General features: G+C 47.7%; 1 protein-coding gene across 18 annotated transcripts in view; it reads right to left on the bottom strand.

Annotated features, from left to right (window-relative positions):
- Nucleotides 1-405: 405 nt before the first annotated feature.
- The window catches only part of CDH23 (cadherin related 23), a 514,496-nt gene continuing 494,807 nt past the window's right edge, over nucleotides 406-20,094 (bottom strand). For 10 of the 18 annotated variants that reach the window (XM_043551835.1, XM_043551844.1, XM_043551842.1 and 7 more), the window contains 15 exons: nucleotides 19,858-20,069; nucleotides 18,141-18,335; nucleotides 15,992-16,102; nucleotides 15,246-15,375; nucleotides 12,751-13,014; nucleotides 11,878-12,039; nucleotides 11,049-11,305; nucleotides 9,701-9,798; nucleotides 8,865-8,985; nucleotides 8,343-8,422; nucleotides 7,704-7,744; nucleotides 7,190-7,250; nucleotides 5,139-5,268; nucleotides 4,374-4,496; nucleotides 406-1,531 (listed from right to left, as the gene is read on the bottom strand). In XM_043551835.1, the coding sequence (XP_043407770.1) occupies nucleotides 1,208-1,531; nucleotides 4,374-4,496; nucleotides 5,139-5,268; nucleotides 7,190-7,250; nucleotides 7,704-7,744; nucleotides 8,343-8,422; nucleotides 8,865-8,985; nucleotides 9,701-9,798; nucleotides 11,049-11,305; nucleotides 11,878-12,039; nucleotides 12,751-13,014; nucleotides 15,246-15,375; nucleotides 15,992-16,102; nucleotides 18,141-18,335; nucleotides 19,858-20,069 (2,309 nt within the window). In that variant the 3' untranslated portion in view covers nucleotides 406-1,207. Of the gene's footprint in view, nucleotides 1,532-3,733; nucleotides 3,848-4,373; nucleotides 4,497-5,138; nucleotides 5,269-7,189; nucleotides 7,251-7,703; nucleotides 7,745-8,342; nucleotides 8,423-8,864; nucleotides 8,986-9,700; nucleotides 9,799-11,048; nucleotides 11,306-11,877; nucleotides 12,040-12,750; nucleotides 13,015-15,245; nucleotides 15,376-15,991; nucleotides 16,103-18,140; nucleotides 18,336-19,857; nucleotides 20,070-20,094 lie in introns of all 18 variants that reach the window. The other 8 variants (XM_037904844.2, XM_043551833.1, XM_037904846.2 and 5 more) reach the window with 1 other exon arrangement.

The following is a 20,094-nucleotide window of genomic DNA, read 5'->3' on the forward strand; positions in this document are numbered from 1 at the left end:
TGTGTACCATGTGCATGCTATTGCTCAGCAGCATGCCTGCAGGACTGTGGAATAACACTGACTTCTTCAAAGGGATTACATTCCTTTGCTAGAAGTCTGTTAGAAAGGAGTCTCTTTTGGGTAGTATTGTTAGGGTTCTGTGGGGGTAGAGATTAAAGTATTCTTGCCACTTCCTGTAGGGTTGCAGATTGGGAATTTAGACACTATATAAATGTGAGCAGAGGAACGGAGTGAGGCCACACACTATTTTGTGTTTAATCCACAACAAGAAATTCAGTCATAATAGTTCTTTGCTGATAGACAGCAGTGTATACACAGATGAGTGAGCACTCAGAGATAGGTAAACTCAACACCTTCCCCAGTGAAGTGCCCCTTGGTAGTCAGAAAGAAATAACAATGAACGGGTTAACCAAATCCATATTGTATTTCTGGTTCATTTAACAGACCATTCCCAAAACTCTCAACAAGTTACTATTAGAAACGGAACAAACAAACAAACAAAAAAAATTACACACGAACACTCTACATTCAAAACCCAAGTTAATGTCAGTCTGTTTCCGGTTGACGTCATATACGATTTGGTAAGCCAGCAAAATGGAGAAATGTCTTCGGTTTGTTTTCTCTTCCTGTAAAGGTGATGACACAGATTAATGCCAAACAGATTCAGACTCCCTTTATAGGCTTCCTGGAATGCCACACCAGCCCCAGAACCTTCTTCTCCCACCCTGGTGTGATGTGCTCCTGTCCCATGCATAGTAGGAGGATGCAGCCATGGGTGAGTTGAGGAGCTAGGAAACATGCATGTCTTGAGTCTTTGTACCCACTGGGTGCAGGTCTTTTTGCAACCCTAAACATTTGTAGTTCGTGTCTTGATTCCACAGGGCTTCCCTTCTTCTGTTTTGAAACTTTTAATCTTTCATATTTTAAAAAAAAATAAAAAAATATGAATTTAATGATCAAATGATGTGCGCGTCTAGTAAAGCACAGTCCCGAGAGCCCTCCACCACGGTAAGGCTCCCCAAGGCTGCTGTATCAAAACAAAACAGTTGGCAATCTCTGTGGGATTAGTTTTGGGGACTACGGGGGCAGTGATTAGGCCACCAGGTTCTCTTTTACCCTCTTGCCCCAAGTCTGTGTTTTCTTTTTGCAGTGACGGTCTGCTTGGCCACACTTTCTTGGAATGCTAGACGAGTGACGACACTTCTAGTCATAACTCTGTGATCTCCAGTGGGCTCTCCATAATCACCTCCCTCATCTTGTGCATGGGGGTGGATTTGGCAGACTCGGTGCGAGCATTGCGGTCGTTATAGCTTCCACAGTCCGTGTTCAGTGTCTCCAGGGACCGACCCAGCACTTTCTGGTCATCCTCCGGCAGGCTGTTGAGATCAGAAGTTAGCAGAGTGCCCGTGCTGCCATGCACCACATGGATACCATCTGGGCCTTTGAGCTCAACAGGTTGCTTGTGCCGGAACCGAAGGCTCCCCTGGCTCGGGCTCTGCTCCTCCTCTTCATCCAGGTCATTCTGGATCAGCTGTAAGAAGCCCAAGCACAAATCAACAACATGGGTTCCAATACTTGTGTCCCTTTCGCTCCCCTGCCTCCCTTAGCATCATTGCCGGTTACCAGTTGTCTCCCTGAAGGCCCTAGACCACTTTTCCTGAAGCATGGGTCCGCAGGAGGAGCAGGTTCCACTAGCTATATTTGTAGGCAGTGTTTTCTTTGCTACGTCTTAAAGCTAAACTGGAATCCGAGGTAGATCTTACATGGTCTATGAGCATTAACACAAAATCTGTAACTATGAACTCTTCCACTCCTCCTCAGTGGCACCCAGAGGCCTCAGCTGGGACCAGGGCTAAGTTGTGCTAGAGGCTGTCCAGAAATATAGACTGAGACTGTCCCTGCCCCCAAGGAGCTTGCAATCTAAATGATGAAGTATTTATTATTTGTATTACAGTAGGCTCATGGAATTTGTTTCTGAGCTGTGTTGGTCTTGGAGCAAAATACTGTGCAGTGGAGAGTGCAAATGGGGTGAGTTCAAGTGGGAGATTTCAACAGTAGATTTTCAGACACTTTTCCTTCTGACAGGCCTGAAAGAGACTCCACTGGTTTTTGAGTGCCAGGGCTGAGGGTTCTGGGGCAGACGGTGGGAGCGAAGGCCAACGTAGGCAGGAGAGGCCAGGAGGAAGGAGCTTTTTGCAAAATCTGGGGTTGGGTTGAAGGGAGCTGAGGAGACTTTGGGAATGGAGAAGGCTTACGTGGGAGGGGTGGCTTTGCCAGCATGACTGAGGATAAGCGAGTGGGATTCTGAGGGAAGGTGAGTGGAGGGAATGGGGCTGTGTGTGAATGAGGGTTCAGAGTTGTGGGGAAAGAGATTAAAGGGAGCTAGGAAAGTAAGAACTGGCTCTGAGCTGGGGGTTTGTGGGGAGGGAGAGCAGGAGGCTAACTCCTGTTGTCTCCCACCCCGCCCTGTATAGTAAGGTCTCTCAGATTTTCATTCTGAAAGGGGGAAGGTGGTAGAAGAGGCGCCTTTTTTCCTCTCACCTCTCCATCAACCCCCATCAGCCAAACCCTTCCCCATAACCTCCACAGCCAGGTCTCAGCTTCTCCACTTTGAAAACCTGCTTAACCTACAATGGTGGGGGGCTGGTGAGGGGATAGAAAAAAGCAGGGGAGTGGGCTCTGCTCCCTGCAGCCCCACCATTAACAGGAGGCACTAGCTGCCACTGGCCGCAGTTTAGCTGTGAGCATAAAGAAGGAAGGATGGATATTTGACAATATTCTACAGAACAAACACCAGGGAGGAGTAGAAATCTGGCCTGAGGGCGGAAGAAGAGGAGCTGAATGAGAGAGGTGGCAAGCCTGGAAGACGGGAGCATAGGGGGCACAAGAAATGAAATGGCCATGAATGGGGAGGAAAAACAAAAACCTGTGCTTTGGAGAGAGAGTTTGAGATTTTGGTTGGAAGTGCAGGAGGAGATGTGAGACTGGACCCAGAGAGACGCAGGCCTGGGAATCCCTCACAGAGACAGAGCTTGAAGCTGAGAAAGTAGAAGATGCTACCACGAGAGAAGAGGACAAAATTCTGATTCACACTAACATGTGTGGGGCCAAGAGGAGAAGAGCTGCCAAATGACATGCTGAATGAGCAGGCAGCAATGTCAGAGAACCAGGAGAACAGAGCGCTGTAGAAATGGAGAGGCTGATCAGCTAACTATTATTATTGGAATGATATATTCTAAAGGCTTGTTCCAAAGAGCAAATGGTCCAAGCAAACAGGATAAAGGGGAACTGGTTAATGGTGGGATGTCACATTAACCGGGGGATGAAAAGAAGGGTCAGTGTGGACATTTAGAGAGGAAAGAAAGACACTGTCTTGCTGTCAGACCCATCCTGGGGGAAACATACTCTGGTGAGTGGCATGCCAGCAACTCCACTGTATTCCAGCACCATTCCATCCTGCACCGTGGTGATGACATGGGCAGGAATGTGGCTACGGCTGGAATCTCTCTTTGTGCCAAGTCAGAGTGTTTTTGTGAGTATGGTCTCCAGTAAAAGGAGGAGAGAGCCCCCTCCCCTGCATCTGGTTAAACTGGCAGCCATGAGCTCACACAACTTTAGGGGGCAAAAGGGTCACACAGCAGAGTTTAGAGCAGGTCAAAGGCATGGAAACAGACACTCCATTCCAGAGGGCACAGCAAGCATTTCCTCTCATGTCCATGCACACGCTTTCTACCTCGGTAACCGAGGACTGGTCCCCCTGACTGGTGGTGGCTTTATGCACCATCCTCTGGGCAAGCAGTTTTTTCAGCCGCATGTAGTCATCCAAGACCACCTTCAAGAGAGAGCCCTGGATGGAGGGGGCAACAGGAGAGATTATACAGGGGCTCCTCCCCGCCAGCCCCAAACTCTGAAACAATCTCAGTGAGGAAGTCCAGGTGTGAACCTAACTCCATCCAAGAGGAACCAGGCAGGCACTTTCCCCTAAACAAAAAATGATCTCAAAAGAAACTATATGCTTTACGTCAATCCAGTGCCATCACATTTTAAACATGGGATTTGCCATAGTGCATTTGCTATGTCTGTCACAACAGTTAGATGCCAAGGCTGGTTTTCTGCTCAAAGATTGTGCTGTGTCTAGATGGGTGAATTTCAGAGCTGCGTTCCTGTTAGTTTCCCAATAGGTACATGCAGCAAAGACTAGTCTGCACTGGATTGTGTCAGGGCAACGTTCCTCTCAGCTGTGGCGAATCTGGAGCTATTTGGAAACCTCACTGTCTCCTGCTCCTTTCACAAAGAAGGACAATGACTAAGATGGCATAGGACTGAAATGTGAAGGCTATTGGACAAAAATGGAGGAAGACAACACCACTCACCTTGATGGGTCCTTCCCGCATGATCTGACCTAGTTTGGCAATGTTGTCATATTCCTGGATGGCTGCTCGCAGGTAACGGTCATCATCAGGTTTGGCAGCAGAGGGCTCTCTTCCAAATGTTCCCTACAACGGACAGGAGTTTCTGAAAACAAAACCTCAGCAAAAATGGGCCAGAACCATAGGCGGTGGGTATCAAAGGCTGGTGAGTCTGTGCCTTCCCAAACAGCCCTGTGTGGTCCTGCCCACACTCCACCCTCAGGCCCCCTCCTGCTTCCCACTGGTGCTCTGCGGGGCTGTGGGCCGGCTCTTTCCCCCAGAGCCGTGGGCTGGGGCCCGCCTATGGTCAGGGACTCCGGGCGGCTGGAGCCGTGCTCGCGCCGCCCACCCGCCCTCCCTGCGCTCCGGGGCTGGGGGCCACACTGCCCACCCTCCCTGCGCTCCAGGGCTGGGGGCCACGCTGCCCACTCTCCCTGCGCTCCGGGGCTGGGCGGCCACACCGCACAGTCAGGGCCAGGGATGCTTGGGCGGCCTAGGGGTGTGTGTGCCCTCTGGGCTGTGGTGGGGAAAGAGGGGCAGGAAGGGCAGGGCCTCGGGCAGAAGGGGCGGGGCCTCGGGCAGAAGGGGCGGGCTGGGGTAGCTCTATTAACTACAATGGAATTACTCCTGATTTGCACTGGTATTAGTGAGACGCGAACTCAGGCCATCTGAATCTGACTGAGCTGTCACTCCCCCGCCGAAAGTAAGAATAAGCTGGCAGTATCTCACGTGAGTCCTGGCTGGGCTGTTCCATAGGTCTGTGATTTCACTCAGGTTCTCAGGCAGGTCATCTTCATGCTCTGCCTGCGCGGCTAGCTCCATATTCCTGCAGAAAGGATCTAGCCACACAGGGTTAGCCCTACACAGACACACAAACGGTCGAGGTGAATGAAGGGAGACAGTGAGATGGGGCCCGCTATTGCTGCTTCTCTGAAAATAACACATTGCTCTACTGTAGGGGTTTTATGCACTGTAATCACCCCTCCCAAAAAACAGATTCTGACAAGGTCATATCTCCTCCTTCCATCACACACAAAATATGAATTCGCTTCAATCCTCCATTTGCCTTCAAGCTGTAGTTAAATTAGGAGGCATTTCTGTACGATTAATTCTAAAAGCCTGGATTAGGCATTTAAACAACAACTTCAAGCAAAAACCACCTGGCCCAGGCCCCTTCCTGTAAGAATCTATAGGTGATAAACTGTAGAATTGTAACATCTGCCTGCAAGTGATTTTCAAAGTTCCGTTGTGTCTGCCATTCATCAGTAGGTGCCACAAGTCTGCACTGCTTTGGTGCTGATGGTGCTGGATTAATACGAAGGATGACTTGCAAGAGAGGTCCAGGTCTAAGTAATGTTATGGTGTTTCCTGATACTACCAGGCTGTGGAATCCTAGCTTTCAGTGGCAAGTGAGATGATTTGTGTTGAAAGTGGTAGCACAGGGGTCGGCACCCTTTCAGAAGTGGTGTGCCGAGTCTTCATTTATTCACTCTAATTTAAGGTTTCGCGTGCCAGAAATACATTTGAACGTTTGTAGAAGGGCTCTCTCTATAAGTCTATATTATGTAACTAAACTATTGTTGTATGTAAAGTAAACAAGGTTTTAAAAATGTTTATGAAGCTTCATTTAAAATTAAATTAAAATGCAGATCTTATCAGTTTAGTGCAGTCGTTCTTAACCTGGGGTGCACGCACCCCTTGGGGGCACATAAGTACAACTACTTTGTTGCATCAGACCTATGTTTTTATTAACATTATACATTTAACGATTACTGTAATATACAAACAAAGTTTTTAAGTTTTCAAGTTTTTAAGCCAATTGTAGTGTAATTTTTGATACGGGGTGAGAGAACACATTTTGAGAATTCCAGACCATCACCGGGATGAGGGGGGCCAGGTGTAGTGTATTAAATTGCTCCCCATAGGAGTATGCTACTTCCAGTGTACTACTTATGGCTGCCAGTCCCGGTGCTCTGAGCGGCACGGTCAGGGGACAGGGAACAGAGCTGGTTGGATAGGCCTGGGAGTCCCGGGGGGCCTGTCAGGGGTCGGGGGTGTGGATAGGGGTCAGGACAGTCTAGGGACTTGGATGGGGGGTGGGGTCGTGGGGGGTGGTAAGGGGTGGGAGGTTCCAGGAGGGGGTGGTCAGGAGACAAGGAGCAGGGAGGGTTGGCTGAGTGGAGGGTTCTGAGAGGGGGCAGGTAGGGGGTCCCGGGAGGGGGTGGTCAGGGGACGAGGGGGGGGTGTGTGTGGGCGGGAGGGGGTTGGATGGGTCAGGGGTTATGAGGGGGGTGGGAAGTGGACCAGCTGTTTGGGGAAGCACAGCCTTCCCTACCATGGTGTAGTGTGTTAAATTTCTCCCCGTAGGAATGTGCTACTTACAGTGTACTACTTACAGCTGCCAGTCCTGGTGCTCTGCAAGTAGCACATTCCTACAGGGGGGAAATTTAATACACTACACCTGCGGACAGAGCCCCAGACCAGCGGTAGGCTGAGTGGCTCAGCCCGTTGCCGGTCTGGGGTTCCGTCCGCCGGCTCCTGCCAGCCTGGGTCCCGGCCGCCAGCCCCGCTCAGCCTGCTGCCAGTCTGGGGTTCCGTGCCAGTAAAAATCGGCTCCGCGTGCTGCCTTTGGCATGCGTGCCGCAGGTTGCCGACCCCTGTACTAGCAGAAGCCAGTGGTGGTACTAAAACACTTGTTCTGCCCATGGAATTCCAGAGATTCCTCCTGCTGTGTCATGTGGAGTGAACTGTGAAAAGCAAGAAAAGTATTGTGAACTCACCCATCAAAGGAATATTTATTTGTGTTTGGCATGTCCATGATGTCCATGAAGCCTCGGTTCCCTGTGGAAGGCAGCAGGTATAGGTTAGACTAACTTTTATATAGGCTAAGTAAAAGAAAACAGCATGGCTGTGGGCACAAATCCACACTTCTATTTTGAGGGAGAGATGGGAAAGCACCCTAGATCGTGAAGAAAACAACACCCAGCACCCTAGATCTTGAAGGAAACAACAATGCCAATGGGGGAGATATGATGGGGCTGACAACACAAAGCTCTGGCAACTAAAAAAATTCTCCCAATGTCATATCTATCCATCTATCACCAATAAAGAGGCAAACTCATTTCTAATTTATTGCCCACTAGCAGCCCAAAGTCTCTTTCAACAGATTCCTGGGTTTCTCCCCACTGCCCAATATCTATGTTTCACACTATTTCCCGCATATTTATTAGCCTGCATGTCTTCAGGAAGACTCTCATATTGTTATTTCAACAAAAAAAACCCAAAGTCTCCCACCTGTTGAGCCGGCCACGATAGCTTTTAATTTCCTTTTATGTCTGGGGAAAAAAAGGAAAAAAATTAAGTCAATTGATGAAAGAAAGAAAGAAAGACTTAATGGAGAGAAGTGTGAGGAACAATCATGTGAAATGGGACAGTGCTTGCAAATCTCTTCCCATGTACAGTCATAGGTCGCTAGACAGCAAGGACATGGCCTATGGTTTCAGGACGTTTTCAAAAACAATCTATTAGCTCAGATGGTGCCTTCTTCTCTTGGCTGGAGCTCTAACATTTGTAGTTTCTCGCTTTAGGTATATTATTCCAGTCACTGCAGAAAGATCCTTTACATCAGGATTACTCAAAGGATTGTGCTTCTTGGGCTCCTAGGTAATATTTTCAGCAATATGTGAGCTAGGAGCCTGAATTCCATTGAAAGACTAGGTGCATTTAAAATTGGTGCCCATCATTTCACCCTGCATTACCAAGGATCTTAAATTAGCCATTCTGGCCTATCATTCCCAGATTGCATGGGTTACTCATGATGTTCTGTCATTTCAGGTTATTGTTGTCATTTATTCTGCTCTATAATATCCAAACATTTAGGTTTATTCATATACTTGCATTGTCCTGCAGTCCCAGGTGCTTCGGGTTACTCACACTGTTCTGTAGTACCAGTTCATGAGGATGAAGAGCATGGCAGCCAGGAAGAGGAGAATAGCCAGGATGATAATTGCCATCTAGAAAAGATAAATTATTTGTAACAGATGTAAGCAATTTTAAACCTGCAGATGGCGAGCAAACAAGCAGGATATTAATACAAGAAGAAATATTTCCAAGTTTTAGGCCCACTAGTAGCCCAAAGGAAGAAAGTACATACTGTAGAGAAGGGACAGTCCATCACCTGCTAGTGGATGCTGTAAAGCAACAACTCATCCCACTCCACTGGGTGACATAATTCCTGGAGAAATAATTCCTTCTGCTACATGTCAGCAGCTGTAAATACCACTTTCCTCTTTTTTAAAAAAAAGGCAATTTGGAGGCAATTTGCAAGTGCAAGAGGCACTTGCCTTTAGTGTCACCCAGTGGGTGGGCTGGACAGCCATACCAAGTGATTTGCAGGGACATGAAATGGTGGATGGCACAGGCAGGCAAGGAATCAAGGATGCCCCTCTCCTTTACCTGCAGCGCTGAGAGGTCATCTGGGGCCCTGGCAGTGATGGCAGGCTGCACGTCCAACACGTTGTAATTCCTGAAGAGATTCCGCAGCTGCTCCTTATTATCATCAATCATCTGGATCACTCTAGGAAGAAAGAAAAGAGAGCGGAAGTTTGAATAGGGGCTCCTCTCATTTCCTGACCACCAAAAATACCCTTTAAGAGTTTATCCCAGGAGATCCTGAACCCTCCCCCATATAGCCCAGGGCACAATGGCATTGGGAGGCAGAAGTGCATGTTGTTTTGGGCAGCTTGGATGGTACCAGAAGAGTCTTTAAAAATGAGGTGATCAGCAAGTGCCTGGCTGTGTAGCAAGCTAACCAGATTTCAGGGCTAGCAGATGTTTCTTAAAAAGTCAGTATTGGAGTCTGATGGCCACTTGTTCTGGTGCTGGCAATAAGCTTTGCTGGTGGAGCTGAAGCAGCAGTCATGAACAGTTGGGGCAAAGTGGGGTATGTGCAGGTGTTATTTCACTGCCCTCACTGCTCTAGAGATGGGGACAGGATGCCTAAGTTGGGAACAATGCCAAATACGACTTCACCTTGTTTACACTGACCAGTCAGTCATGATCAGACTTGTGTCACTAATGCATGTTTAAACACAGTAAGATTTCCTTGGGAGGACAAGCCCATCCATACAGAAAGATGCATTAGACCCAGTGTTACTGGCATCAACCTTCTGATGCATTGAAATGAAGCACGCTGAGGTATAAAACTTCCTTATTGATTCCAAAAGCATGAATTCCCCTCCTCCTGCTTCCTTCCCTCTCCCATCTATGCATACAGAGAGGCAGTGGCTTACCGCTCCACATCCAGAATCCTATTGGTTTCTCTATTCACCACGTGAATCAGCAACTCTGTCTGGGCAGAGTTCACGCGGCCCTTTTTGTCCACATGGAACTAAGAGAGAGAAAACAGATGCTCATGATATAGCCACAGGGAACATGTCACCTTCTAGGGCAGCCACCCCAGGTTCTAGCACACCAAAGGACTTTGTGCATGCTATCTGTTCTTTCATGGCACAGTTCGTCAGGAATTCAGAGATGGGGCTGAAACCCCAGTTCAGAACACATTCCAGAAAGGTTCTCACTAATAGGGGATTGTAAGCCAGGGCTTCTTGCGATGCCCCATTAGTCTTTTTAAAATTTTCATTTTGGGCCCACCTCTGCAGTTTGCTTGCCTACTGCTTTGACCATTCACCTCAGTCAGGAGGTCCTACACCATTAGCCAGCAAATTAAGGCCATTCTGGCTTTGAAATAAATGGCTGAGGCCCTCTTCCTTGATTCAGCTGTTATGCCTCCTTTCCTGCTCCACAAAGAGACAAACTGCTGTCCCAGAAAGGGCTGCTGTCATTGCCCATGCATGCAGGGGCAGCACAGACATTTGGGTTGAGGAGGAAGCCAGGAGCTGTTGAGTTCTAATCCCAGATCTTCCACTGACTTCTTGTGTGAGCTTGGACTAGTCACAACCCCTCCGCGTATCAGTTTCTCCATGTGTAAAATGGGGACAATATTACTTACTTCCCATACAGCTGTGCTAGGAGACTGAATTAGTCTGTAAGGCACTTTGAAGATGCCCATACTTTATGTAACTGCAAAGAATGATTCATATAATAGACCAGCAGAGAAGTGTGTGTGGGGGGGGGGAGGGGAAACATGTAACCTCTCACATAAGCACTCTCCTCTTTCCAGAACAATGATAAGATGATATTTTTGTTGGCTCTCTCCTGCAGTGTTCCCACTGAGCTGATACATTCTAAAAAATCACAATGTCTCCAGTCTGGCTATATCCCAACATGCTAACTTGTCTATACAGAGACATTAGATGCACATATTTTGCTCCTGTTTCAGGGGAGACCAGTTAAAAATAAAATAAGGGGGAGGGGGGTTCTTGAACCATCTGTGGTAGATCAATCATTTTGTGGCTGGATTTCTGTTGTAAGTCATAAGAACAGCCACACTGGGTCAGACCAATGGTCCACCTAGCCCAGTATCCTGTCTTTCGACACTGGCCAGATTCCTCAGAGGGAATGAACAGAACAGGGCAATTTCAAGTGACCCAACCCCCATCATCTAGTCCCAGATTCTGAGCTGTGTGAGCCATGTTATGGCACATCAGGGTGTGTGCATGGCCCAGGAGCTGTTATTACCTGCACATCATCTGAGTTGACAATGGCTCCTGTGATGTTGGACAACAGACTGATGAACTCTTCCTCAAACTGCCGCACCTTGTCTGGGATCTCGTTGATGATGATTTTCACCCGCTGGTCATCCCGCAAAATGTAGATTCCGACAACAGCAGTGTCATTATGCCCTGCTAGGTCTGAAGCCATGATGTCCACCACAAAGTAGCCAGGGTTGTAGGCTGTGAAAAGGTCAAAGGTTCGCAGGATCCCATCCAAGTTACCTTTGGGGAGAGCCAGTTACAAGTCAAGAATTAGCCCAATAATTTTAGATGACCATCAGTAAATAAACAGACTCCCAGCTTCCTTTGTGCTGTTCAGGCTGGGTGGGGATTTATCCATAGCAGACAACCTGGCCCCTATCGTCATCTCCGGTGTGAACGTTATTCCTCTCCTCGTGCCTTGAAGGCTGTTGCCTCCTCACGCAAACCCACTCCTACTTCAAATGGCTCCCCAGCAAGGGACTGTTGAAGCCATAGCAGAAGAAATGAGAATAAAGGAAAAGGTGCTCCCCATCTGTGTGGTGGACAGCACTGCATACCCACTCTGAGCCACAGAAACAGTGCATCAATTTCAGCCACTGCTATGGGAGGATCACACATGGGACCAAAGAAATCTGAGAATGGAGGTCTGGCTGTAAACATATGGCACCCTTAAACTTTCCCACTCGGACTAGCTAACTAATTTCGGTCCCTGCCTGTGGGTGGGAAGGAGGGGAATGAGAACCTTTGGATCTCTGTGCTGTCTAATGAGACATCTCTGCTAGAGGCTCGTGTGGTGACACATGGGTACTTACCAATACTGAAGACACTGGCCACCTCCTCTGAGTCGTTGGAGTGCTGCTTGATGTAATGGATCCCCAGGATGTTGTACAAGACCAGGCTATTGTTCCCCACATCGGAGTCCAGTGCCATTACCTTGATCAGCTCTGAACCCACCTTGGCATCCGTCGCAACCCCTTTTGGGGGTGGCAAGAAAGGAAGAGAAGGAAATGGAGTAGGGTATGTAACATGAATCTCGGGCCACACACCCCAGAGTGAGTAGGTACTGTAAGGAAGAGTTTCCCCTGAAAATGCCAATTGCCATTGTGGCAAAGAGGGATCCTCCACCCCTGCCACCCCCCAAAATAACTCCTCACCAGGAAGTTTCCTTACCAGTCCTGTATGTCCCATATGGAAGAACGGACAATATGCCCATTTGACCCCGAGCCAATTCAGTTTGCCTAGCTTTGCCAGTAACCCTTCCCAAAGAGGGAGAGAAGCCAGGGCTATTATGGAGCTGTACAGCCTGACTCCTGTGTCAAATAGTCTTCATCAGCAAGTGAACCTCCCTGGGAAGCTTGCAGCTGACTGTGTAACTGCCTGCAGCTGTCCAGGGCTTTGCTGGTAGATTGTGATTGGCTGTGCAATATGGCAGTTCTTGGGAATGGAGCTTAGCTTGGTGGGTTAATCCAAGTCCCCTCCACTATCTCCTTGGAGAAGTTTGGGTTTCTCCTCTCGTACAGTTTTCCTTTCAATAGTCCCCATCCCAGGCTACGGTGATCTCAGCTCTCGTCAGCCCAGGATGCTCAGGACCTGAACTTGTATCCCTGAATGGCAGCCTCTGTTTTTACCCCAGGGAAAACAGTCACCCAACCAGCTGGCCAACTTCTAGTAACACCACCCCTTACCTGCCGTGTAGTCTGACTTAGAGAACCGGGGAGGCTGATCATTAATATCATCCAGAAAGATCCGGACTTCTTGCAGAGTGGTGTCTGTGCTGGGGTCCAAGGCCTGGATTCTGGCTGCCCTGTGACCCCTAGGAGGTGTCCAGTTCCTGTTACTGGAGGCTTTGACAATGATGGAGTAATAGGTCTCTGTCTCTCGATCCAGGTCTCGTAGCACCTGCAGCTTCCCATCCTGGCTTAACTTGAAATTGTTCTCCCTGTTACCAGCTAGGAAGGGTAAATGGAATGCAAGTCAGTCTTACCTGTGCCCTAAAATTTCCCTTCTGGATCTGGAACATGGATGAGGAGAACAGATGGGCACAGAACTCCAGTTCAGACCCTAAACCTGGCCTTTCTCCCGATTGTCCTCCCTTCCCACAGGATTACATTGGGTCTACTCCAGGCAGGCCCAGAAATGGTGTCCAGGTCTCCTTGTCCTCACAGAAAAACATTTCAAAATAATATATCTAGTTCCATACATTTACAGATCTTTTACAAACACCAAGTAAGATACATTCCCTGCCCTGAACAGCTCACTGAGTCTGCTCATGAATCCTGATTCTGGTTCCGCTACCACCAGGGAATCATGGTCTCTATAACATCACCAGTTCTTGAGAAATCATGTGATATTTTAAACACATGACAGGCTATAAATAGAACACTCTGGATCCATTTTGGTATCTCCTAGAATTAGCCCCACTGATGCCATGACAATGGCTCCTCACAGTCCCCTTACCATGCGACCTCACATCCACTGGTAACTCCCCTCTTTGGATAGCCTTTTATGTATGAATAGTCCTCTGCATATATACCTCTAAACCTGCTAGGAAAAAGCAGATGGGAGGGGTGAACAAGTCCCCCATGGGATGCACACATGAAAGCCACACAACTGATATCACAGCTCTCACCTGGGATGCTCCTGTGTGGCATGGAGGGTACTGGGTAAGGGCTCACAAGCTGTGCAAGTGTGTGTATGTGTCTGTGTCTATTCCATGAATGCCAAGCCTACAAAGTGGATGTCTGTGTCTCTTTCTCCCACCTGACTTTCCCTGTCCCTTTCTTCTCCTTCCTCCCAGCTGAACTGGTCTTTCAGTTTAATTGTTTCATTTTCTTTAATTCAACTCATGAGCTGAGTTTCTCATCTTATGAAAGAGGTTTAAAAATTATCCACCAAGAAGTGTGCTCACCAGAATAGGTTGTCACTGTGTGAAACATCACTGAGTTCATGTAAGGACTGACATCTCCCTACCAAAGGTTTAAACAGCTGTCAATGCACGCACACACACACACACACACACACACACACACGCCGGTTGCCTTATTATGGCACCCTGCTACAAGCAACTTTCCTGACATCCCTTTTTTTCAGCTCCTAATGAACCTGTGTAACAGCTGGATGGCGTTTCTCTGGCTTAGCGATGTAGCTTCATACTTCATGCCTGGTAAGATGTGTTGGGGTCCTTGATACGGAGTGTCACATTGCCGGATGGAATGTGATTCTGCCGCTAGCAACCTGCTCTGTGTGACAGCTGCATTTTTCACAGGGTGCGGAGAGCAGGCACTGCCACTACTGCATTTACAGAAGCAATATTGTGTTCATGCCAGGGTAAAGCAATACCTTATGGATTTTATTTTAGGACAATGGATGCCCTCTGCCTCTGCAATAGCTAAAATAACAGCACAGCCCCCTCAGGCAGGAGATGGGCTTGGAGGGGAGTCTGTGGGGGATATCTGAAGAGTTCTAGGAAGAAAAATGGACACACATGCTGTAAGTTTCTAAAGGCAGTGAGTTGACATGATTGCCCATCCACCTGGATTTTAAGCCATTTTAAGTCACCCCTGGAATAGCAGCAGGTTGCAAGTTAAGATCAAGGAGTATCTTCAGGGCTGTGTGATGGTCCACGGGCTAGAATAGCAGCTTTGCTCCCAGCCAAGACTGAGATGCAATAGCAGAGTTTAGGGGGCGCAAGGCTGGAATAGCCAGGGACTGATGAAGGTCAGGATTTAGGTGCTGGGACAGAGATGTTTTGAGGAAGCTTGCACAGCAGTTGTCATTGTACCTGGCTCTAGGCATTGCTCTCTGTCCTGCACCTTCACCAACACTGAGGCCTGGTCTACACTAGAAAATTTGGTCGGTTTAACTATGTCGGTCGGGGTGTAAAAAATCCACACCCCTGAGCAGCCTTGTTAAACCGACCTAAGTCCCCGTGTAGGCAGTGCTAGGTCAACAGAACAATTTTTCCATTGACCTAGCTATCGCCTCCTGGGGAGATGAATTACCTACACCGATGGGAGAATCCCTCCTATCGGCATAAGTAACATCTACACTGAACTGCTGCAGTGGTGCAGCTATGCCACGATAGCATTTTACGTGTAGACACCCTTAATTCATCCAAAATTAAAGCGGCAGCACAAAACATACAACCCCGCAGAGAAACTGAGAAGGGAAGCAACCCTACCTGCTATGAAGTAATAGACGATAGCATTGGATCCCTCATCTGCATCCATAGCACCAGTGACATTCCCCACAATGGTACCAGGGCGGGAATGTTCAGGAACAGACAGAGCTTGATACTGAGGGCTACCTCTCTGCCAGTGTGAGCCCAGGGAGAAGAGAAGGAAGGTTACAGGGGAAAGCAGTAGAGTAGTAAGAATAAACAACGATCACAAGGTTATAGAGCTCACTCTGACCTCACGGATGGGAGACTTTTTCTTTCTTTGCTTTAAAATGCTAAAGGCACCACAGGGAAGGCTCAGGATTGGCAGCTGGATTGAGATGAGAATTTTTGTTTTTGTGGCTAATGTTCATTTTCACTTAGCACATTAACTGTCTGCTGTCTCACTAACTCCAGTGTGTCCTATGTCTACACAGGGATTAAAAACCCACGGCTGGCCTGAGTCAGCTGACTTGGGCTTGCGGGACTTGGGCTCCGGGGGTGAAAAACCGCTGTGTAGATGCTCAGGCTTGGGGTGGAGCCTGAGCTCTGGGACCCTTTGAAGTGGAGAGTCTTAGAGCTTGGGCTCCAGCCTGATCCTGAATGTCTACACAGCAATTTTTAGCTCTGCAGCCCGAGCCCAAGTCAGCTGACCCAGGCCAGCCGAGGCTGTGCTGCCGGTCTTTTATCCCTGTGTAGACGTACTCTGATAGTCCATATCCCTTCACCTAGAACTGTCCACTGCAAGGGGACAAGATAGCTCTGCTTACAGGTGGTCTCAGGAAGATGGGTTCATTGTCATCAATGTCATCCAGTGCCACCTGGAGAGGCTGCATGGTCTCATATGCGGGCTGGCCCTGGTCACATGCCACGATGATCAGCTGCAGGAGAAACACACACGCAACTTTGGTCACACAACTTACCTTTTAAGACTCTGCAAAACACTAGCAAATGGGGGGGCCCTACTGCAAGCCAAGAGGTTAGTGTTATGCTGTATGATTGAATATGAACATTTATATCATTGATATTTGTCACTGTTAGACAATTGCAACAAATCTTGTACAAAGTATGTCATGTAAGGTGTCAATGGAAAAGTTATGGTTTGTGAAGTATGATTATCCTGTTTATATGTATCATTTTTGTATCTGAAGTTATGAATATTGGCTATGTAGTGGCATCATATATATGTGTTGTATTCCTGGGTAACACCCACCAGGTAAAATTTACATTAAGGCCAGAGAGTAATGTATTGACGGCCCATCAAAGACACTTGACCCTCACAATGGGCCATAGAAGAAACTCATTCTGCCCAGACAGATCTTCCTGTGGACGCCTCAGCAAGAGTACGGGCAATGGCTACACCCTGTGAGTCATCAAGCCCTGTAAGGACATGTGATATGGTCAGGTGACCCTGGACTCCATCTTGAGACAATAAATTTCCAGGCACATGGTAGAGGATATAAAAGATCTCTGAGATATCTCCATTTTGCCTCTTTCCTCCCCTGATTCTGTGGACTTACAGCTAAAAGGAGCATTTTGAACTATGGACTGAGGACCTTCCAATCTTCTGGAAATTACCAGACAGACTTTACAAGCCAGCAATTTATTCCATCACTGCTTCAAACCTGATGTAAGGACTTTGCAACTATTTGTATGTAGATGATCTGTGAGCCATTATTAACTCTCCTTCTTTTCTTTTATTATTAAACCTTTAGTTTTAGTTACTAAAAGGATTGGCATCAGCGTGATTACTGAGTTATATATTGACCTGGTTAAGTGGCTGATCTCTTGGGATTAGAAGGACCCTATATTTGATGAAATTCGTTTTCAGTAACTACTACTCATAGAGTCCAGTGTCTGTGTGGTGAAACAAGGGCTGGAATGCCTAAGGAGACTGCATCTTTGGCTTCTTGCTAACCAGTGTGGTGAGACAGAAGTTCACTTTTGTTACTGGCTTGGTGTAACCCCATGATAGAATAGCCACCGCTTTGGGATGAGTCTGCCCTATTTCTCAGCACTTTGTCCTGAATTTGGCTTTCCCAGCTGTCACCCACTGAGGCATGGTGACAGTTAGGGATTGAGAAAAGGGTGAAGGCTGATAGAAGCGGTTTTTTTCTGGGTTAGGTATGCAAGATAACTGTGACCCTATGTCTTAGAGCAAATGGAGTGGAATCGGAGAATGTATTAATATCATGTTCCCCTCAGCCATCAGGCTGGTAAATCTTTTGATACATTTGATAAACTAGGGAGGTTTGTGCTCAGCAGCCTGGGGTGAGCTGAAGGCCTAAAATTACTACAAGTTGAAAACATACAGCCCCAACATTTACACCCCACCCCCCAAGGTCTGAGTTCAGCGTGCGTATCACTCTAAAGGTAGCTGGATTGCTCTGGGACAGATGATTTCTTTGGGGGAAGCTGCAATGGCAAACAGCAGCTCATGACCACAGTTGGACAGGGACAAGGATTGGGAGGAATACACCAAAGTGTAAGAGAAACAGTTAATCATCAGGACTTGCAGTTTCTAAGTTACTGCTTCCTGCTATTTTTATTATTTGAGAGGTGAGGTTTTAATCATGAAAGTGGGAAATGCAGGGACAGAGCCTAACACAGTGAGATCGGCCACTGTGCAGGACTCAGCCATACCACTCTGGGGCAAGGTTTCAATCCTGACCTGCTAACAACCCCAGCTATTGTAGTCCTGTCTCCACCCACAGATCTGCCAGTGTACCCCGTCCTTTTCTGCTGCATGACCAGTCCTGAGCCTCCATACAACTCTCCCTCAATCATAATATGTTTCATTCCCTGTGATGCCAGGTCTGAGACAGAGAAGGACAAACTTGGTAACAGTTTTGTGATATGGACAAACAAGCATGTGGACTAAATCCAAGTCCCAGCCACCACTCCTTTTCCCAGACTTACACTGTACACTGCTTGTTTCTCTCGATCGAGCCTCCTTGCTGTCTGGATGAGTCCACTGCTGGAGTCGATGCTGAAGTACTCCCAGTCTTTATTCCCTGCTCCGGTTTTCAATAAGTTGTACTGTACAGCTCCATTGAGACCATCATCCTTGTCTGTGGCATAGACTTCATACACATTGGACCGGAGAGGTATTTCCTATTCACACACACAACCAGAATATCAATCCACATACAGGGGGAACACACACCAATTAATCTCCCAACTCCCCTCTCTACAGACTATGACAAGAAAAGTGACCTGCAAAGTACTTAATTGGAGCCCTGTCCGTTTCTGTAAGCACCCACAAACATTTCAAGAGTGTCCCTGCTATGTCCTGTAAGGTGATCCAGGACAAAATACTGACTTAAATCACACCAGTAAAATTCATGCACATCTCCACTGTACAGCTGCACTGCTGACAATGTCCCTAGGTCTCTTGTCTGTTTGCAATGCTGCTATCTGGTGGCCACGGCTGCTGTTACAGCTTCAGACATGCAGGAGTATATGGGATAGCTTCCAAAGAAACACAAACAAAGGCATCATTTTCTATACCTGAAAAACAGCCTCATTGCCTATCTGGGCTCTGTATGAGCTAAGCAGAGCTTCATGTAGACAAGAAACTGTTTAAAATATCAGTGTTTCAGTCCCCAGATTGAAGACCTCATTTATAAATACACTTGGCACTGACTGATCAGTGGTTTCCTTATTGTGCTTGTCTCCTGAAGTTTCTGTTCCCTAAAGCTACCCTGAGAGTCCCCATTAATTTGCTCTCCATGAACTCCTCATGAGATCCTGCGATAGGGACAGGTTCTAGCAGGCTACAGTGATGTATTTTCCCAATATTTCAAGTAAAGGTCTTTAGAGAAAGGAGGACCCCATTCTTAGGGGAGGTATAGGCCAAAGGCACGTTTGGGTCATTAACAGTGGAGCCTCTCAAGATGGCTGAGTGTAGACTTCTTCTGACTAAAGGAAGAAGCCCCTTTGCTTAAGGTGAGTACCAGCAGTTCATCAGGGGCAAGAATGAAGGTTTGGCAGTGCTCCAGTGCTTCTGGGTGCTCTTGCATGAGGCCACCCCCACAGCAGTGACTAACAGCCTGAGGTAGAGAAGGGCATCCTGGTGTTGACAAACAGGACTTTTCAGTCTCCTCTTTTTCTTAGGCTGGCAGTCATCATCTCCCTCTCTCACTCCTTTGTCTATTGTGCAAAACTGCAACTTTCAAAAGTACAATCCAGGAGTGCCACAGACACAGACATAGCCACCAATTCCAGGCTAAGAAGGACGGGGCAGGGCTTCCTTGAAAACCTGTTTATGCTGTGCACTGATTAGCCTTTGGGGGTGTTGCTGAGTGAGGTGAGGGGATTCTCTCCCATTTTTTTTTTCCAGTGCCTCATCTGGGCTAGAGAGCTACCTTGGCATCATGCCCAGTGCTAGCCAGACCAGGGAGTGAGATATTTGATCAAAGAGTCAGTCAAAACTAGGACCACAATAGCTAATGGATTGCTCCTTTGGAAATCTGGTTTGTCACATGACATTGCTGTCCAAGTTAGTGGGGACACAGTTGGCTTCTCCTGGTTTAGCATCTTCCAGTACAAGCCCTTCTGTTGACACCTTAATGACACAGGGCAGTAATCACCAGTTCAGGCATCTACACCACTGCACCATATTAGCAGAGTTTACCTCTTTAATATGCAGGATGGTGCCATTGGGTGGCCGGACAAACACTGGTCGGTTATCATTGATGTCAATGACCTCCACCTGGAGCATGGTGGTTCCCCACAGAGGTGGCCTGCCTTTGTCTGTTGCTACCACTGTCAGGTTGAACCTTTCGTAAGACTGCAGGTGTCTTCGGGATGTGATGAGCCCGGAGTCTTTATCAATCTTGAAGGCCTCTGGGGACAGAAGAGACAAATCTAT

The sequence above is a fragment of the Chelonia mydas genome, chromosome 7, assembly GCF_015237465.2.
Source record: "Chelonia mydas isolate rCheMyd1 chromosome 7, rCheMyd1.pri.v2, whole genome shotgun sequence".
Taxonomy (NCBI): Eukaryota; Metazoa; Chordata; order Testudines; family Cheloniidae; genus Chelonia; species Chelonia mydas.